The sequence below is a fragment of the Pyrus communis genome, chromosome 17 (assembly GCF_041283825.1).
Source record: "Pyrus communis isolate YQ-2024b chromosome 17, ASM4128382v1, whole genome shotgun sequence".
Lineage (NCBI taxonomy): Eukaryota > Viridiplantae > Streptophyta > Magnoliopsida > Rosales > Rosaceae > Pyrus > Pyrus communis.
The window spans coordinates 1,820,578-1,841,390 of record NC_142581.1 but is presented as its reverse complement, the minus strand read 5'-3'; the positions used below and the strand labels follow the sequence as shown (position 1 = coordinate 1,841,390).

At 35.8% G+C, this 20,813-nt stretch overlaps 3 protein-coding genes across 5 annotated transcripts; 1 reads left to right on the top strand and 2 right to left on the bottom strand.

The window, feature by feature from the left end:
* Positions 1-5,922: 5,922 nt before the first annotated feature.
* LOC137707970 (ADP-ribosylation factor) lies at positions 5,923-8,513 on the bottom strand. 2 transcript variants are annotated; one of them, XM_068446924.2, is made up of 7 exons: positions 8,409-8,513; positions 7,947-8,111; positions 7,579-7,649; positions 7,188-7,307; positions 6,665-6,783; positions 6,338-6,419; positions 5,923-6,161 (listed from the first exon to the last, which is right to left on the bottom strand). In XM_068446924.2, exons 2-7 carry the CDS (start codon positions 8,092-8,094, stop codon positions 6,156-6,158), a joined length of 546 nt encoding a protein of 181 aa, XP_068303025.1. In that variant the 5' UTR covers positions 8,095-8,111; positions 8,409-8,513; the 3' UTR covers positions 5,923-6,155. The 2 variants fall into 2 exon arrangements, with proteins under 2 accessions (XP_068303025.1, XP_068303026.1); XM_068446925.2 differs by having other exon boundaries at positions 8,293-8,415.
* Positions 8,514-9,619: 1,106 nt separating this feature from the next.
* Positions 9,620-12,163, top strand: PDF1B (peptide deformylase 1B). The gene is made up of 6 exons (XM_068447791.2): positions 9,620-9,970; positions 10,083-10,221; positions 10,428-10,620; positions 10,871-10,981; positions 11,570-11,632; positions 11,920-12,163. Exons 1-6 carry the CDS (start codon positions 9,760-9,762, stop codon positions 12,028-12,030), a joined length of 828 nt encoding a protein of 275 aa, XP_068303892.2. The 5' UTR covers positions 9,620-9,759; the 3' UTR covers positions 12,031-12,163.
* A 48-nt stretch (positions 12,164-12,211) lies between these two features.
* Positions 12,212-14,781, bottom strand: LOC137708667 (Pectin lyase-like superfamily protein). 2 transcript variants are annotated; one of them, XM_068447790.2, is made up of 7 exons: positions 14,441-14,781; positions 14,200-14,331; positions 13,923-14,120; positions 13,593-13,640; positions 13,306-13,513; positions 12,914-13,104; positions 12,212-12,824 (listed from the first exon to the last, which is right to left on the bottom strand). In XM_068447790.2, exons 1-7 carry the CDS (start codon positions 14,729-14,731, stop codon positions 12,429-12,431), a joined length of 1,464 nt encoding a protein of 487 aa, XP_068303891.2. In that variant the 5' UTR covers positions 14,732-14,781; the 3' UTR covers positions 12,212-12,428. The 2 variants fall into 2 exon arrangements, with proteins under 2 accessions (XP_068303891.2, XP_088546035.1); XM_088689909.1 differs by having other exon boundaries at positions 13,593-13,637; positions 14,441-14,780.
* Between the last annotated feature and the right edge of the window lie 6,032 nt (positions 14,782-20,813).

The following is a 20,813-nucleotide window of genomic DNA, read 5'->3' as shown; positions in this document are numbered from 1 at the left end:
GAGGAGTACTTTCTTCATAAAGCAATTGACAATATGGAAGTAGCCCAACTCCTTATAAGCCCTTACATGGTTTGGTCCCTCACCAATGTAAGACTTTACTCTCACATATATTCTCACATTAGCCTTTCCATTGTTGCATTAGGTTGAAGCTTTTATACATAAAAATGCTACTCATACCACATTTTTCATACTATATTTATGTCACCTCTTTAATAGAGATGGGACCTACATGTGTTGATGGGTCTTACTTCTATTAAAGAGGTGATACAAACCACCTATAAATATAATTATTTTTTTCGATCAAAAGATGGTGAAAAAATCAAATTAACCTTATCAACACACTAAAGAAAATAATCAAAACAAAAATTATGGGTCAAATTAACCTTATCAACAAAATAAAGAAAAATAACCAAAGTAAAAGCTATAAGCAATATAGTAAATTAAACACAAAATAATTTACTATTTTTCATAGCTTGCTAGCTAGATAACCATATCAGTTGGCCCTACTTTCTCTTTTACGTTTTTCTCCCAAATAAAATAAACTTTTAGACAAAATAATTATCTAGAAACAGTTGCTAAAAATATGAACAACCTCTTTAGTAATGAAAAATCGTTCAAAAATCGTCACCAAAAAAACTTTAGCAACTAGTTATGTTTTCTCTCTTTGTGAATTTTATCTTTAACATGTTGATAAACTCATGCATAATATGTGTAAAATTGCTAGTATATATCATTGACAATTTCTAAAACATTTGTATCAGCATCCATTAATACACACACACACACGTATAATTGTTAAAAGAAAGTTTGTTCGTCATATGCAAATTGTTATGTTTTTACACTCTAATCAATTTGATTACTGCGTTAAATGGCACGAAAAAATTATATATCTAGTACGTACGTATATTACCGTGTGGATAACGCATGCATGTGTTGCACAGTTGGAAATTCTCTGAGAAAGCCAGAAGCTTACGACACGATCTGTTGCTTTGAGTATTCAACTTCTGTTTCTCCAATTTGCATGCACAAATAATATATACAAAAATATATGAATCCAAAATAATTAAAATCTGAGCAGAAAAATAATAATTAAAAATTGTGGTTATTTTTGCGCTTTTGAGATCCACAAAAATATCTTCCCCTTGCTAATGGCTATTGCTAGGGTTTGCGCCCTTGAGTTTCTGGAGTATGATTTTCGCCTCTCAAAATTCTCCTCTTTTACATTTTTTTTTCCCTTATTTGAATTGTATTATAATTAAATCACGTCAACGTCTTGTGTTGACTTTTCTATAGTGAGAAAATTATAAAACGAGTGAGAGACTAGGAGAAGGAAGAAGAAGGGATTAATTGAGAGTCATACTCCTGAGTTTTGAGTAGTGCTTTTCCTAGGGTCAGATTAAAGGTAAAGACAGCAGAACCCTAAACCATATCACACTTTCTTTCTTAATAAATAAATAAATAATTTATTTTTTCTTTATTCAAACAAAATTCTTAATTTTTAGTATCTAAGAGAGAGGTAGAGATGATGTTAGTCTTTGTAAAATCTTTATTTTTTGTGTCTTTTTCTCATAAGTTTAATAAAAAAATTTGTTAATCCTGCTTCAATAAAAAAAATCGAGTAAGAAATTTTTTTTTTTTGAACAAACAATATTATCTACACTAAGAGAGATGGGGTGGGCTTAGGCTCATAATGGGCTAGCAATAATTTGGTTCAAATTCGCCTTTGGTGATAATCAAACCTAAGATCTCTCACTTACAAATAAAGAGGAATACCATTAGACTGTAGTACTAAATGACAATTGAGTAAGTATTTAGGTGTGAATATAAAAGAGTGCCCCATTTTTGGATATGAGCTAGAGACTACTAAATCTTCGGACCGGCCTATTTTCTTCTGGATCTTCTTCTAAGCTGCAAATGACCTGCAGACAGATGGATTATCTATCCAACAACAGTCTTTGGTTGATTTTTCTAAATTTATTTTTCTTTTTAAATAGTAATAGCACTACCGTTTTTTACCTTCCGCACATCCTTGTTAATTTTGGTCCATCGATCTTCTTCAATTTATTTGATTTGGCGGTCGAAAATTGAAAAAAATGTATGAAAAATAAATATAAGCATGTGGATAGTACCCTTTAAATACTACCTATAAAAAGTTCTTAATTAAGCAAAGGTCGAAAGTGCTTAACATATTGTTATAATCACATAAAAATCCTCAGAAGAAATACATATAAACTCAAAATATACACATGCAATCAATAATTTTTATTTTTATTTTTTGTGTTTGTCATCTTGATTGAAATATTTTGTTGTTAGTGCAAGGAAATCAAATTATTATCAACTACGAACTCGTTTGGAAATGCTTTTAAAATAACAAAGCGTTTTTAGAAGAAAAAAAAAATGTTTCTAGATTCCAAAGACACTTCAAGTGTCTACTAAAGATTGGTTTAAAAAATATTTCCACAAAACATGCGTTCAACAAATTAAAAAACTGTTCTAGACGAGCTCTACGTTTGTTCGATCCGTATGTGCTAATTTCGATTCGTACAAAGTCATGAGAGGAAACATTGGCATTTATCACTAAGCAAAGAAAGTGGCTAATTAATGAATCTAAGTCAAGTACCTAACCAATGCCGTATTAACCACTCATAAGAAAGTCCTCTCCCCCCAACTCCACAGTAACCTTACAAATATGTACTCATAATTTGACACTTCGTGCAAAAGGCATTTGGAAGTATACTCGTTTTAGAAACCCATATTGTCGTGAGTTGTGGGTCTAAATTAGCTAAAGCTTAAGAAAACGACGATGTTAAGTAACCCACTACAACCCAAGACGCTTATAGTCTTTTTATTTAGGCAGACACTTACGTAAGATTCATATCAATTAACGGTTTTCAACTGTCGCGCATTATGATATCACATTGACCAATTGTTGCATTGCTCATGAAAGTACTAAATTTCATCGAAAGATAAACTTTTTATACGGATTGCACCATCTAAAAAAATACGATATTATATACATACATGTACATATTAATTGGATAAGCAAATTGTGTCTATATGCATCCATAGTTGTGGGAATTAGGGTTGAGTGATCCACGAACGCATGCTTTTGTTTCTGAATCAGAGAAAGTTTGGCCAGAATCAAGTGCTCAAAGAAAAGAGGATGAGGGATTCGTGGCTAGGAAGTTGTATGAGCACTACCATGATCCCTTGATTTAGGGCACAACATGTGATCACAGCTAAACAATCACAGTTTGTGGCCACGGAATTTGCCACGGAATTCAAAAGAATGAAATCTAGATAATCACGAATAGAGATTGACAAACTGAGTAATTCAGACCACTTATTTTAAATTCTATAGCCCCCATCAACCTATTCTACTGGCTTACCTTACACAAACTAAGTGTCTGAATCTTTTTTTTTCACTTGAACGGTACAAACTCGATCTCTGTTAACTCTAGACTGCGAGATCCGGAGAATTCGATAACCACGACCAAGAAAACTGATTCTTTTTTATTTTGTGGATGAAATCATAGATTAATCTGCAAGCTGTCCTCCCCCATAAAAAGGAACAAAGACAAACTCACATTACGGATTAGCTGGTGTTTCTCCATTTGCAAATCTGAACACTATCCATTAAATAATTAGGTATTACAACAAGATTTGATGAGATTTCATAGATTCTTTTTCTTCTTCTAACTAATTAGGTTTATATGACAGCATAATTTTCTTCATTTACGCTAACTGAGTAATGACTTGTGACATATCAATCGAGTATTAACATAGTGCGAGTAAGATCGCTTTCGTGGCCAAATCTTATGCAGGAATGGACATTAAAGATAAGGGTTTGCTTAGATTGTGGACAAAATATTAAGGCTCTCTTCAAGTTAAGGGTCTAAAATCTCAGAATTTAGCTATGTATTTTTAACTGTTCATCTGTATGTATGAGATTAGTCAGCTTTTTTCTCCAACAATAAGGGAACCATAATTCTCACCCCCAACCTTATAGTTTGTTAAACTTATATTTCTTTGATTTTTTTTTTTGTTAATAATTTTGTAATCATTTTTTGTATAATCAATCTTGTTTTAGTTTTATGAATATTTTGATGTCAAAAATTCAAATTCCCAAAAAAAAAAAATATATGTTGAGAAAATGTATGGCTTAGTGAACAAATGGGTGAGTAGTTTTGGTGTTAGACCTGATTTTGATTAATTAATAATATTATTTTGACCATTGAATTTAACTTTGAGTCAATGGATTTTTTTTACGTTAAAATTGATTAAATTAGATTTGAGTCGTTGGATCAAAACCATTGAAAAACTGATGTAGTTGTGCACGCCACGCTGGATCAAAACCCAGTAACGCATGCCAACCATTGAATGACAGCAGCTCTATAGTGAGTAGACCCAAATTCCCAAAATTCTCATCCCTTGGAGACCCCCCCCTCCTTGGAAATAGCTTAACGAGATGCTACTTAGATGCACAAAACTGACACAATTTGCTGACATATTCTAATGCTTTCGTATGTTTTCCGCTACTATCTCACGAGTGGAAATTGAAGCTTATCTCCCCGCCACAAATTATCTCTAATATAGGGTGATGTCACATACGAGTGTGAGCCTCTATTAAAAGAGTTTGTTTGTCAACAAGTGTGTTAATGTTGTGCGTCCAAATAAGTCGAAATTCTAGTGTGATGTTAGATCTTGAGTTAGGTCATTTGACTTGTAACAAACTCGTCACCGACATCTACATTTGTTTCCTTATAATACGTTCAGCTCAAAATGCGGATTGCACTTTGTTTGAAAATCCAAAAAGTTGAAGATCTTCATCTGATTTGTTAAATTTCCACTTAGTTTTGTTCAAGTGCTTGGGTTTTGTTTTTCCTGGCATGTGGGCTGAAGTTCAAAACCCGTCTAAAAAGTTCGTAAAAAGTAAGACCCGCAGTTAGGAGGAGACGCTTCAAAGACTTCGGAGACGGATTTTCTCCCTACCTTCGTAGATGGGGAAGAAAATCCAATCCTTATAAGAGAAGGGAACTCCATACAAAGCTTTGACAAGGGTTTCAAAAGTGTGTAAGCATGAGTCCATCTCCGTTATGATTATCAACTTAATTTCACTTTTGTTCCAACATTATGAATTTATATTAGTATTGAATTATGTAGATATTTTATTCTTATGAGTCCATGGATCTCCGTCCTTTCGGGGACATCCGATAAAGTTGGAATGAGACAATCTGTCAATCTCCTCTGTAATCATCAACTTAATATCAAATTATGCTGATACTTGTAATTATAATACTATTATATGTACGTTTAGAAGTTTTTTTTTCTGTTGATACAAGCAAAATTAGAGGACGAGGAGGAGATTTGAACTGAAGATTTCAGGTAAAAGGAGGATGTTTTTAATCAACTGAGTTACAAGTTCTAGTTTGAACTTTTTATAGATATCTCTGCAGTTTTTCTCTGCTGCACATAGGGCACATGTGCATGGCTTGCATATCGACTGAATTAATTAAATCTCAACCTTCCTTTTTTTTAAATGAAAACGAGCATGCGTAAGCCATGCGCATGTTCTGGGCAGCAGAGAAAAACTCGATGTCATTGAGTTTATGTTCTTTTTGTGACATCATATCATAAACTGGTAATATAGAAATAGAAGAACCCTCGTGGGCCGTGACAGTACAATTGGGTTTGCCAACATACCACCTTGGGTTTTAAACCCAAAGGTGCAATTGGGGTATGTTGAAGGGCGAAACAGAGGCGAACTTCCGAATTTTGTCCGAGTTGAAGATAGAAAAAGAATTAGTTCTCAAAGAAATTCAACCTGGACAAAATTTAAAGGTCCTCTTCATTTTTCATTTCAACTAGCCTTGAATCTAACAAGTTATCGAATCCAATTCATCGTAAAAATCAAACAACAGATTAATGAAGCAAACACAATAAAATATAACCTTGGCTCATGTGTCAAAACAAACGTAACAACATAGAAACTTCGTTTACAGCTAAACAGTATAGCTAAAGTAGCAAACACACACATGAATTCAGAGAAAGTTTCTCCAAAACATTCTGCTATTACAACATTCATCGAAATAAAGAAAACTATCCTCCCCCCGAATCTCCAAGGCAACCAACCAAACTCCTTGGCCTCAATTCTCTCATGCCTGTAAAGAACAAGAGAGGGGGCCGTCAGAAATACAGAATTCAAATATGGATGGTATCTTGCTAATAAAAAAAATCTAATCCGTCATGTTTTATGAGGGATTCACCGTAAAAAGATTCCAGAAATAATACCATGAGCTGATATTCTAAACAAAACAATGAATTTATTTAAACTTACCTTGCTAGCAATGTTGTTGGAAAGCCACTCCAACCCCTCGTACAAACCCTCTCCAGAGGTTGCACAAGTACTCTGGATGTACCTGGAAAAAGAACAACAATTATATCCAGTATTCAACTTTTGCCCAAGATCTTAGCATTGATGTTCAAGAACTCATTCGTTTAAGTTGAACCATCTGTATTTAAATCAAGGTGAAAGTTTTTCCCAGCTCAGGAGAGAGACTAATAAGTAGACTCCCACCGTATATCAACAACTCCATAAGAGAAAAATTACAGGGTTCACATACGGACTAATGATTGCAGGGTGAAAATTACCAAAATAACTTACCAGTGACGTTGACGGAGAGAATGAAGACCAAGCTTATCAGTTATCTCGGCGGCATTCATTGCATTAGGAAGATCTTGTTTGTTGGCAAATACAAGCAGAACAGCATCCCTTAGTTCATCCTGAAAACAATTAAAAATATTAACTTCAAACCCTAGTTCCATCCTCCAAGTATAAGTAAGCAACATGTACCATTGTTGTATCCTAAACAAGGTTCTAGTCATTTACAGGAACAAAACCAGAGTTTTATCTTAGTACAAATGAAGTAGAATTTATAAAGGATCAAAGCAACAAGGGCAAAAAGGATCATAACTAAAAGAACGGAACTCACAAATATAGCTCAGGAAAGTATGTATCAAACTAAATGAAACTTTAATCGAATCCACAACTTTCAGTACAGAAGAAAATTAAATAACACAACAAAATTCAGAAGGCATACAACCCTCCTCGTCTCCATTTACAACAGGAACATTAGAAATCGCAACATAAACAATCAGAATGAAAATATAAGGGAGCCAAGAACTACCTCATTCAACATCCTGTGTAATTCATCCCTTGCCTCAACAACTCGATCCCTGTCATTGCTATCAACCACAAAGATAAGACCTTGTGTGTTCTGGAAGTAGTGCCTCCACAATGGTCGGATCTACAAATAGAAGAAACCAGATCAGTCATCGAATATGTATAATTAGAACTTCAGACAGATGTCCTCGTTTGACACGGATAATCATTGAAGTAAATATACCATCCAATTCTCTATATATTCCATGAAAAGAGATCATATAAAATGTTTATGCATCCGCATACACAGATTTCACTCCCGTGGTAGAAGAACAACCACAATGACCGAAAAACTTGTTGCACAACCAATAACATGTTAAAAGTGCACGCAGATATACAAAAAGACAGAAAATTACTTTGTCTTGACCCCCGACATCCCAGACGGTGAAGCTGATGTTCTTGTATTCAACTGTCTCCACATTAAATCCTGCAAAAAAAAATGAAAAAACCCACTCTTGTAACGAAAATAAAAATGCAAATTACGAAACTTTTATCCACAAGACATCAGACAGGTGAAACAATCCTCATCTTAACCCCACCAGAACACGAGGAGGAAAAAGCACCAACGAAACCAAAACCAACATACAATTCTTCGTAAGCGTAAAACAAATTACACCCGAAAAGCGAAATTGATCTAAAATTCAGGTCGAAATTGGGGTGTTTCAAATGAAAGATGGAAACTTATGGAACTATAACAAGAATATTAGGGAATCGAAGCTCTTACCGATGGTGGGGATGGTGGTGACGATTTCTCCGAGCTTGAGCTTGTACAAGATGGTGGTCTTACCGGCTGCATCGAGACCCACCATCAGAATTCGCATCTCTTTCTTGGCAAACAGCCGGCTGAAGAGCTTCGTGAACGTAAGCCCCATTTTTCAATCGAATTCAGCTGCCAAACACAACCAATCACACATCGACAGTTAAATCAAAGTTAGCGAATTTGATTTCAATTTACAATAACACCAAGCAAAATCAATCCAAATTCCCAATCATACGAATCATATCGCATGCAAAATTCAATCAGATCCGTTCGTTGAATTGAAAAATAACCAAAAGGGATTTCAATTTACATGGAGATCAAAGATCGATCATGGATTTGTAGATCTACGATTCAAATCTGGTAACGAAGAATTTGAATTTAGGAAGAAGAAATTCCAGAGAGAGAGAGAGAGAGAGAGAGACTAACCTGGAGGATCGAGGAAGGACCAAAATGAGAGGAGGTAACGGAAGCAAAGCCGCGATTTTTATTAGTATTGCCATTTTCTCTCTCCTGGACCCTGGTCGGTTAGTTAATTACCGCGGTTAGATTCAGAACGCCGTCGTTTCAATTGAAATTCCAAATAATACAGTGGCCCGTTTGGAATTTGGATTGTCTATAGGGATCGCTTATATTTTTTTGTGAAGGAAAATAAAATTAAGAGAGGGAAAAACCCAGAGAACCCAAGGTCCGTTGAGTCAAACAACAAGGCACTGGTAGCTGCAGTAGGAATGCAGCTAATCTAAACATGAAATTTATTTAGCCCATGCCCACACAAGGTGACAGCATCAACAATAAAACTTGCTTTTCTAAAAATATGTTTCCTGCTTACGAACTCAAAAGAAGAGGCTAGCCATTTAATATCTTCAACAATTGCACGAATACATCAAGGAATGCAGCACTTCCCGGTGATTGCATCAATGACAATCTTTGAGTCTCTTTCGATCAAAACTTCTTGATACGCCACGATCTAGCCACCAAAAGAGCATCCCTAGTAGCCAAAGCCTCTGCAACTGTGATCATGTTCTGTCCTAGTCTTCTCAAACCTGCCACAAAAGGCTGACCCATATGGTTTCTAAATTCTAATGACAAAGCCGACTACAGCAGGAGAACCTAACACAGAAGATAAAAAAAATATAAAAAATCTAGTACTTTTTTTTTTTTTTAAATGATAGATTTTGTTATATTAGATGTCAGATGAGCCACAGACAGAGTTCGAATTCATGTCGTCACGTAGTCATGCAAGGGTTTTACGCCTTTCCACTATTAAGGTAAAGGGCCACTCTTTGGTAAAGTATTTCAAATATTTTTCGAAAAAAAAAATGCTATGTTTTTCTTTAAAATGCTTCTACGACTTATAAGTATTATCAAGTTTTCTTCCGAACGTCATCATAAGTGTTTTTTTTTTTAATTATAAAAAAATCATTTTAGTCGTTCTAAAAGAAGTCTAAATAGATTATAAAAAGCACTTATTATTTGCTTATTTCGAAATCACATTTAATTTTTTTTAAGTACTCATATTTTCTATTAAATAAATTATATATTCAATGAATAAACTGCTTTCAAAAGCATTTCCGCGCATAAGTACTTTCTAAAAAACCATCTGGAAAGACAATCTCAAATGAGCCCAAAGTTTTGAACATATTGCTAAAAAGTAATAAAGCACTTATTTCAAAAGCGATTTTGTGGCGAATTTATTACATAAGCCAACGGGCCACAAGACACACACTGCTTCTTTGCGCGCTCTCCGCAGTCGTTTCCGTTTTACTGTGTGGGCAGCATGGCCTGTGCTGCTTCGCTCCACCCACTGTCTTCTTCCTCCCGTGCTCTCTTTCCAACTCTCTGCCGCCGGTCAACCTTTCCCGCCATCTTCCACCGGCTCAGGGGTTTCTCCCCAACCAGCCCCCTAGTATCCACCGTGAACCGGCTGATCCCGGTCCGCGCACAGGCGAGGCGAGGCTTCTCAGTCAAAGAAGATGAAGTGGCCTCCGGTAAGCCAAAACTCCATGAAAACAGAAAGAAAGAACAAAACTTTTCGATCTCTATGTGCTCAATTTGTTCCTAATTGTTGGTTTTGCAATGAATTGGGTGATGAATGTATAGCTGCTGATGTGGAATTTCAAACCCCTCTGAGAATTGTGGAGTATCCGGACCCGTTTCTGAGAGCGAAGAACAAGCGAATCGATTCTTTCGACGATCATTTGAAGAATTTGGTAGATGAAATGTTTGATGTAATGTACAAGTGAGTTCCATGACTTCTTGATTGTTATGTTCAGCATGTGTTCCCCTATGCACCTGATTCTCTGCCAATTTAGATTAGTTTAAAGTAGAATGTCGCTTGTTTAAAAAAGAAAGCATCGTTTTTATTTGCTAGGTGCCAAAATCCAAATTATGATTGATGTGAAATGCTTGTTATTCACAGGAGTAGTTGGTTTGGTTTTTACACAGAACTGATGGGATAGGGCTCTCGGCGCCCCAAGTAGGGATCAATGTGCAGCTCATGGTGTTTAATCCGGTTGTTGATTGTGGCGAAGGGGAGGAAATTGTGCTTGTGAATCCAAGGGTTACCAGATATTCCCAGAAAACGCGACCCTTTAACGAGGGTTGCTTATCCTTCCCGGGAATTTATGCTGATGTTGTGGTGCGTGCTGGTCTTATATATGCTGGTTTCAAAGTTTTCTGCTTTGACCTTGTTTTTAATTTCCTATTGGTTTCCAAATGACTACATAAATGTTCAAGAAATTAAATCTTAGTATAACAGAAATAGTTGTTAGATGTCTTGTTCATTGCATACCATTTTCGTGCTATACAACAAGCTTAAATGGCTTGCTCTGTGTGTGTAGTCACGTTTTTGTTGACGTCTCTAAGTTCTGTGTTTGGCATGTTTGCAGAGACCAGAAACTGTGAAAATAGATGCACAGGATATGAAAGGTGCGAGGTTTACAGTCAGCTTGTCAGGTCTTCCAGCACGGGTGTTCCAGCATGAATATGATCATTTGCAGGTTCTTTATTTAACTGTTATTCAAGCTACTTTCAGTTATATAACAATGGATTGTAGTTCCCTTTACATTAGGGAAAGCATAACTTACGCATTTAGGTGCTGGATTTCAATCGATTCAGTTTACATTTTGTGCCACGTAGAATCTGTACTATGCAGATTAGGATTAGTTACGGACATCCCACTATTGAGGAGGCACCTAGAACTTAATAAAAGTACAATGGCGGTTGTTTATCTTTTGATCATGTAGGAGGTATTGTATGGGAAGCTCTTTTTATGTTCTCGTGATATCACTTCTGGAGTGCACTTGACATGAGTGTACTTGGCGGAAGACTTGATAAAATGCAGATGAGGGCATGCCCCTGAGTTTTGTGTAAACCAAGTGTTTTGCCTCAAGGCACCTACCATATGGTTCTTCTTTCCGAGAGTTGAGAGTAAAAATCTATGACATGACACTATTTGTTGGATTGTTTATTTTTGTAAGCTTTGTCGTTGTTGAAAGCTTCATAGTTCTAAAGAGGATCCTGGTGACTAGAAATTTGTGTATTGCTGCTCTGTTTCCCTCCTGCTTATATGGTTTCTTCATCTGTAGGGTGTTCTCTTCTTCGATAGAATGAGTGATGGAGTTCTTGAAACCATTTGTGCACAGCTACAGGTTAGTAGGTCGGCATGCCCATAGTGTCGATTCTCAAGTTCCCAAAGAAGATAAAGCAACATTTCATTGATTCATTCTTCGTTTTTATTAGATTTTCTGAAAATTTGTGTCAAGTAGACCTTGTTCTTGTGAGAATTATTAATTGATTAGTTGTAGGGAGGGACTTATGTCACCACAAACAGAGACTAAAGCAAGTGTTGGATGTAATCATAAGACTTCAAATTTCTTTACCTTGATTCTCAATTAGTATTGGTATTAATTTGCTTATTGTTGTCTTATGTTAACAGGCCTTAGAAAAGAAGTACGAGGATAGGACAGGACTCCCGAGTCCTGAAAGGGTCGAAACCCGCAGAAGGATGAAGGCTGCTACTGGTTTCGGAAAATCGCAGTTGGTATAGGCTTCAAAAACACTTGAAGAGCTTATAGATGTGAAAGCCCAGTGATGTTATTTATTATTTCGTTTACTCACACAAATTATACATTTTCTGGCTTAATTATATAATTAGGCACACCATCATTAATCTTGATTAATATCTAATTGAGTTCAACCCAAAACGATCCAAACTCCAATCTCACTAATTATATTCAGCAGGCCAAATATAATCCATTTAACAAAAACTTAACCTGTAGCAGGGAAAGCAACACAGCACATTCATGGAAACGCTGTTCTACCTACAAGCATTGTTGTTCCATGGCGGTATAGGGTTGAGAAGAAAGGCTTCAGAGACTTGACCTGCAAGCTCTGAGGTAACAACGCGTCGATACTAATCTATCAACTCCCCAGGCTAAGCTAAGCTTAGCAAGAAGAATCACTACTTCCAGAATGAGTTATTGTGCTCGGCTTCCCATTCTTCAAGCAGTCGATTTGAGGAACCGTGCTTGTTTTCAGCACTCCATACGCCTCCCAACAGAAAGGGTCGGACAACTGCTTCCCTTCATCAACTGATTTCAACTCTATGGTATCCAGAGACACACCGGTGCACGGAGAGCTGTCACTGCATGCGAAACGCACGGGCTCAGACGTGTAGGTTCCTTGTATGTTTACGTAATTCACACCCGAAACCGCCACAGCGGAGCTCTGATTTTGGCAATTACTCTTGTCGCAGTAGAACTGGTCAATCACGATTGGGGTTTCAACTTCTGTTAGTTGAATGTTTGAGAACATTATGTTTCGGACCGATCCCGATCCTCCCTACATCAGAAATTAGAAAAACATTTAGAATTTTGTTCCGTCTGAGATTTAAAATTATTTGGTCCGTGTGTTTTTGTATGTAGCAGTACCTGCCATGTCTTTATTCTGACTCCAGTGAGTGTATTGTGCATTTGAACGTCTCGGACAGTGACGTTCGAAACACAAGCTTTCGTGTTGTCCTTCCCGAGCCCTCCAATGCTGACTCCATGACCCGGTCCACAATTTACGTTGTGTATGTTTACGTTCGAGCATCCTGTTTGTATCGATATACAGTCATCTCCTGCAGATCATTATACGTTGCAGCTCAATATATTGTTGTCGATAACGTCAACTTTCTTTCTTACTTGGTAAAGAAGTAACTTCTGCTATACACAATTTATGATTCATATATTTATTTGTGATTTACAACTTCTGTCAGTTCTTCACCAAGGTTTTTAGACAAGGTTGCCCTACAAGAAGACCGGATTGTGAAAAATTATACCACAAGCGATACTGGTGGCGGAAATGTCAGCATTTTGGGAGTTTTGGAGGTGGATTCCATCCGTATTGGGGCTGTTTCCAGGGGATGAAATACTTATATCGGAAACCTGGACATTTGTGCAGTCGTCGAACTTGAGGTGCGCCTGAGGGCTGTTTTGGAGTGTGATACCAGTGACACTAACGCCATCGCTTCCATAGAACCTAAGAGCCTGCACATCAAAGTGTATTAGCACACCATGCTGATAAAATTAATCGCGAAGATCGAGCTGAAAGGTGATGATTTATTACTGTTGGTTTGATGCTTGGCATTTCCCCACTGTTACTTTCTGTGGCCTGCTGATGAAGTTGACAGGAGAAAAGCACGCATGCTCGATTAGTTTCACCATAAACTAACAAAACGGAAAATGATGTTTTTTTTAAGCCGAATAAAAGCATTTGGCTGGCTGTGTTTTAGCTTTTGACATAAGATCTGGATGGACAGTTTTTTTTCTTTTCATCCCACCAATATTCTAATTAATCTAATTTAAACTGTGGGAAGGGGTCGAACTGGTGCATGTGGCGCATTGTTTTAACTAACTTGATTATGCCCGAGATGTATATGGAGGGACAGTTAGTTACCGAATTGTCGAGACTGCTATACGTTGCTTCGTTTGCAGGATTGTATTTCGGCGAGTCACTCCACCAAACCGAGCCCTGTCCATCAATTACGCCGCTGCCTTTGATCGAAATCCCTTTTAGTTTTGTGAATTCAATCCATTGTAAAAGACCTGAACCCCAATCCCCTGAGCTTGTTGGAGCTATGATTTTACCATCTAACTGCGTTAAAAATCGACAAATATATATCAGAAAAATTCTAACCGATGAACTGACGACAGTTTAAGACTTGAAAGCTCACCTGAAACACGATATTTGCTTCGCAATTAGGGCCGGAGAAAGAGATTGGTTTGACAAGGAACACAGACCCGGATGGAACACTCATAGTTGATGACTGCACCTTGCAAGCTGCTGCCCACGCCGCCTCGAATGCCTGCCGTGCAATGCAAGAAACTAGTCAACAATAGCATCCGGCAGTAGTATTGTGTTACAAAATTACAGCGTTTATTTCATAAAAAACGAAATGTAATTTCCAAAATCACCTTGGTGTCATCTGCTTTTCCATCACCTTTAGCACCGTAGTCCAACACATTAAACACGTTCGAAACCCCGCCGCTGTTTTCTCCAAGTGTCACCGCAGTTTCTTCTGGTGTGATGTAACTGTCTTCCCTCACAGAGCGGCGATGATCACCACCATAACCCTTTTGTTTCTTCCTCCAGTGCTGCTTATTGCCTCCTTTTCGAGCATAACACGGTTCGAGAAAACTCGAAAACGAGATAAAAAACGCAATGAGAACAAAGAACGAGAGGGTTTTTAGGTTAAACGTCCTCATAATATTAACCTTAACTTTCTTTAAGAAAGATGAGAAGAATGTGAGGGTTTGATGTGAGGGTTTGAAGCTTAAGTTTCTGTATTTATAGGTTGAGAGCTCATTGCACTGTGCAGACACGAGTCTACAGGTAAAAAACGACAAGCTTATACCTTCCAAATAGAACTGAAACGGGTCGTATTATCGTGTTGGTGCCGTTTTCATGTCATATTCGTTATCTTAACAGGTGACCCGATAATATCCAATTCGTAAACCGTCATTTCATTTTGGGTTAATGAATCATGCAATAAATTATCATGCTTAATGTCTAGACCTAGAAAACAGATTGTGTTCGTATCTTTTATGTGTCATACCTGTTATTTTAACGGGTGACTTGACAATGGACCGATGAGTTACCGAATTCTTAACAAGCGACACGATAATTACTCAACTCGTTAATAGATTAGTAACAAATGCTTAAATTAGAAACAACGTTATACCTTCCAAGTGCTTCCATTTTTTTCAAATCTTATTGAATCTTATGCGGGTTTTTGGATTATTATTCTAATTCACTCCCCCATAGAAAATAAATCAGTCGTAGAACTCACATTACATGCTTTAGTTTTATCCTAACAACAAAACATAATCGAACAGCAAGAAAACTCAGCAGACCGGCCAAAGCAAGACGAGAGAATATACACTGATCTAACATTTCATGTCGAACAGCTTATTTTTTCACGTCAGGACATTATATTTCTAGCAATTATTCATTAAAAATTAATTTAAATTGCTGCCCTCATATTTTCCTAACTTTGTCGTTTGAATGAAGCACAGCAGCATTGCTGGAGGACGCCACATCTTTGCACTCATGATTTTTATTATTTGCATATTATTGCAATGTAAGAACATTCGTACTTGCATATCCAAAGTTATGACTCTTCATTTTCTTCAGTATTTGCTTATCTATTAATAAATAAATAAAGATTACGTTCACCATTTTGCTACGTACGTTGATCACAATTCTGAAAAATAGATCCATACACACACACATACACACACATATATATATACAACAATACATGGCTAATTTTGCATTGTTTAGCTTGAGGGTTTTCTTTTTTTACCCAGAAAGGAAAATGGAGTAGCACATCAATATAGAGACTTACAGGAACTTATTCACTTCGGTAAAGTTTTTTTCTTTTAGACGCGACATTAAAGACAAGAAATTTGGACGCAAGATCTTGTGTGCGAGGATAAACATTTTTAACTAATCTCTCAATATTAGTTAAATTATTGAAATGAACCTTGGTAGAATATATGCATATATTGAATTGGAATCGATATGAACGTGTGAGTGGATACTTTAAGTTAGAAACGTGTTTCCCATGAATTCTGTAGATATTCAAGGGTTGGGTTTTAGAAATAGTAATTTAAACAAGATTTGCAGCACTACGACTTCCTCTTAATAAACAAATAAAATAATACTCAATCGTATCAAACAGCTAATCAGGATTTACGATTTCGTTTTGGAATGGCACGTGTCAAAGAAAATTTCAGATAACAAATTGTCATGCAGCATCGTGATATAATTAACATTATATCACCATTAGTCTCGATGCAGCTGGAAAAAAAAATCAGATTTAAAACAAAAAATTATGGACTCGACAATTCTGAGACATTATATCACGGAATGCATCAAAATTCTATTGGAAGCCAATAAAAGCGGCTGAGGACATGGCACAATTATTGATTTGTAAATTTTCGTTCTTTTTCCTTGGCCAATTAGTGGTTGTAATTTTCAAAGATATAGAAAAAAGATTATACTTGCATTCCTCTTTATGGGATGAGTTCATTCCTCACTTGCAAATAACGTATTTTTACTGTAGAAATTTCATAATCGGAACCTTTCAATATCTTAATTTTTATTTGAAAATCATCCCTACTAAAAAGCATTCGAGTCGGATATCGGTTAGTTATCCAAATGTATAAAATAAATCAACAGTGTAAGTATCAAATAGCATATTCATGATAAATTGTTGATATATTTTATACATGTAGATGACTAAACAATATTTGATTCGAATGATCTTTCAAAGAAAAGATCTTTAAATGAAGATTATAAGATTGAACGATTTCAATTTACTAATTTTTTACTGTAATAATACATTATAAGTAAATGGAGGAATTGGCTCATCTTCGACCGAGAAAATGCTAGAAAATACGGTGATTAATTGTAAAATGTTAATGGCTAAACATTCTTGAAAAATCTGGGGCGAAAGTGACTTGCGATGCATCATCAATATGTCATGCATGCATGTGAATGCTGTTATCATTGACGACAGAACCGTTAAATCAGTTGCACCAGATATCATGCCATTGCTTTTGGGATTGGTACATCTATTATCTACAGTACCTAGTAGACTTTTTTTTGTTCCGCTACAGCAGTAAACTGGACTATCATACGTTTCAAGTCTTTCCATGCGACTTGGTTTTTCCCTTTTCTGAGTCAACGGACGAGGTTCGAAACTACGGTAAAAATAGGGAGTTTTAACAAAAAATATACGGTATTGTTCACTTTAAAGAAAAATCATATTTTTACATTAAAAAGTTAAACCTAGTATTATTCACTTTACCTTTTATTTTGTCCTTATCGTTAAAACTCAAAATTTCAAACTATTTTCATTAGTTTTCTTATAAAAATATAGAGGAGGTGAAAAGTTTTGAATACGGGCACATGGGTGAAATTATTTAGTAAACATGCAACTGTATACTTGAAGTTTTTCGTGCTATAAGCACATTGTAGGTACGTATTTCTTTTAAAAAGGAGTTTAAGTCCTTTTTTACAACATAATTAAGCATTTTAAACATTTTTTTAACCAAACAATATCAAAAGAAACGTTTTTAGTTATTTTAAAAAATACTTTCAAATAAGCAAGCTCTCAATAAAGGAATCACGTGTTTTATTTAGGGTATTTCAACGGTGAGAAAACTTTTTATATTGATCAATAGAGAAAACAAAGGCATGGCATAAAACGCAACACCAAGAACAATCATCATGTACAAGGGCACATGAAGAGTATCAAGTGAAATGTAACTTCAAACCACTAAACCGTCCTTGATTACAACGAAGATGATTGCATGCATGCATGACTTTAGATAACATGTTACGTGTTATAATATGAGTATGTGATAAAATCATGCATGATGGTGATGCTCATTATGACCTTATTTATTCCCGTTAGATAAGTTAAAATTTTGAGGTCTATATAATGGATTGACACAACCGCTATATATGAGTTTAAATTTCGAGATCTGTGTAATAGATAGACATGAATCCCAAAATTTAAACTTATCAATGATAATAAATAGGATGGTGAGCATTACAACCACTTGAAGGCGATGAGCAAAAATACACCCTAAATTGTCTTTGTTCACATGCTTGAAATTATAATTTTGCTCCTTAATTCCGTGATAAAAGTGTACACTGTTGTTGCTCAAAGTCACTTGATCAGCAATATGAAATTAGGAATTAAATAAACTTTGCTACTAGAAGACGCAATGTTTGAATTGAACATAGTACTCTATAGCTTGCTCGTGCATGAATATCAAAATTACCCTGATCACGCCGTGTTCTAAGCTTAGAGACTAGGGTGTTGATCACGAGGAGCCGTAATTTAGAATACAAATTATGTGACATTTTACTTCCGCTTGTATCTCTTTGTTTTTATTTAAGAAAAATTTCGGAGATGGGGGACATGGGATCGCTTGATCAGGAAGCTAGTACTTTTTAATCGCTATGGGCAAAAGAAAGTCACATACTTTTGTAGTTGATGGCTAAATCTTGGGTCTTGATTCTTGAAAACCGCTTTGTACGTATTAGAGAGTAAAGTTACTTTTTGTAGTTCGATGACCAAACTTTATAAATAATTCGACTCGCATAATCCTTCATCATTCTCATTTGTATATATAAAAAAATATATATGCGTATATATATATATACACACACACACAATTGGTTGCTTGTTAATTACAAATTCAATGTTTTGTTTCTCTTGCTTCTATGAACTCGAGTTTGAGCCGTGAATTAAACGAATATTTATAATACTTTTCATGGAAAAGTAATTACCCCTTCTAGGGGTGCACTGTCATAATCATAAATAGTTTATTTATAAGAATTTTGATAAATTAATTCGCGCCGTAATTTGCTGCATAATTATATATTTGGGAGAATTGAGACTTCACCTGAAATATTTCATCGCCTAATAGCTTTTGATAGAACCACATCTCACATAATTAATTTTTTTTTTCTCCCCTTAGTATGTGGGTTGTGCCGTGCGCATGGGCTTCGCAAAATCCGGAGGAGACGAACAAGGATCATCTCCAAATCTCTTTCTTCTAATTCATCAAGTTTGGAGATTCCGTTGAAATTCGATTAAACGGTCACAAACAGAGGCTCACTTTAAATTTTATAATAACTTTAGCCGTTTGATCAAATATTAACGGTCCAGATTTCCAAACTTGGTGGATTAGGAAGAAAAAATCTGAAGAAGATGTCTGTCCGACAGGGACGACATTTTTGCAATTAAATATCAACATCATCTTAACAACAACGTTGTATTGATTTATGTTTATCAAATGTACACGTCATATTAATAACATTGACAACGTATTAACTACACCAAAACTATAGAAAAAATATCTATTGAATATGAACGCCATTAACACGAGTACAATATCATCATCTCCGTCGTCCAAATCACTTTCCAAGTCGTGAGCAGCCCCGTGCACACGCCCCAAGTGCATAGGTGAGAAAAACTGATAAAAATGAAGATGTGGCGTTTGGGCTTTATATGCGATTGGGCTAATTGGTTAAGAATTAGTAGGCTTGAAGAAGCATGTATAAGGCCCGTATCGAAGGTAGGTGAAACCTCAGACTACCTTTTAAATTTGTTTTGAAATTGATAAGAACAAATGAGAAACTTTTGAGGTCGAAAGGTGAACCAAGTCATTCGTACGATCACATATATAAAAATATAAATTATTTATATTATGGTGGGATTTCACTACTTACGTATGCAACTAGAACTAGAAGGGTGCCGTGATTCACCCTTTGTACCTAATAATTTATTAGAGAATGCTAGCAACTTTCTCATTTATCTTTTCGTTTCTTCCTTCTTACTAAACCTCATGCCACGTGTACCCTACAAGCACACAAAATTAAAAATTTAATTACTTTTTAGTAGAAAACTAAAATCTTTAATATACTAAGCAAAGAAACAAAAAAATAGTTGTTTTTTATTATAAATATATTGGCAGGCATTACGGTTTATTCTTGAGTTTCAAGAATCCCAATAAAGAACCCTAAATTTAAGTTCGGAACAGCGATTAAATACCTTCAAAGCAATAAAACTGGAGGTGTTTCGAGTTCGAAACCCGCTGTTGGTGTGGAAGCTAGACCTGTGGTCAGGGAGAGGCTGAAATGCCTCTGTGAATCTTCTTGGCCCATGAAAAATGTGGATAACCATGACTTGCCACCAGTTGTCTCCCTTCAAAAAAATAAAAATAAAAAATAAAATTCTTATGGAACCTATTGTAATAAAATAAATTTTGTATGGAACCTTTTGTGATGACGGAAGACAAGTCTCCGGACACCTAATGCTTAGTTTTCCAATAGTCATTGGATGTCCGCAATCAAACCATACTCCATACGTGTATATGTGTACATATACAATATACATTTATGGTCCTTTCAATTTAGGGTAATGCTACGGAGATTAACCTTTTTAGGGCAACTTTTGTAAACCATATGACATGGTTATTGATGATTGAAGTATATCACAGAGACATTAAGCTGAGGAATCTCTTAGTTAATTTGTACTTGAATATCTATTCTTTGATACCATTTTTTTTTTCTTACCTCTTTTATGCTTAATTGTATTTCCAGTAAGAATATACTACTGCTATGGACATATAGTCTGTGGGTTGTGTTCTAGCTCAACTGCTTCTTGGACAGGTATAAAAAGTTCTGCCAATTTTTTCGTTTTCAGCAGAAGATGAATTCGCATTTGGTTGTTTTGTTCCTCTTTGTTTTAGGTGATCCCCGGCG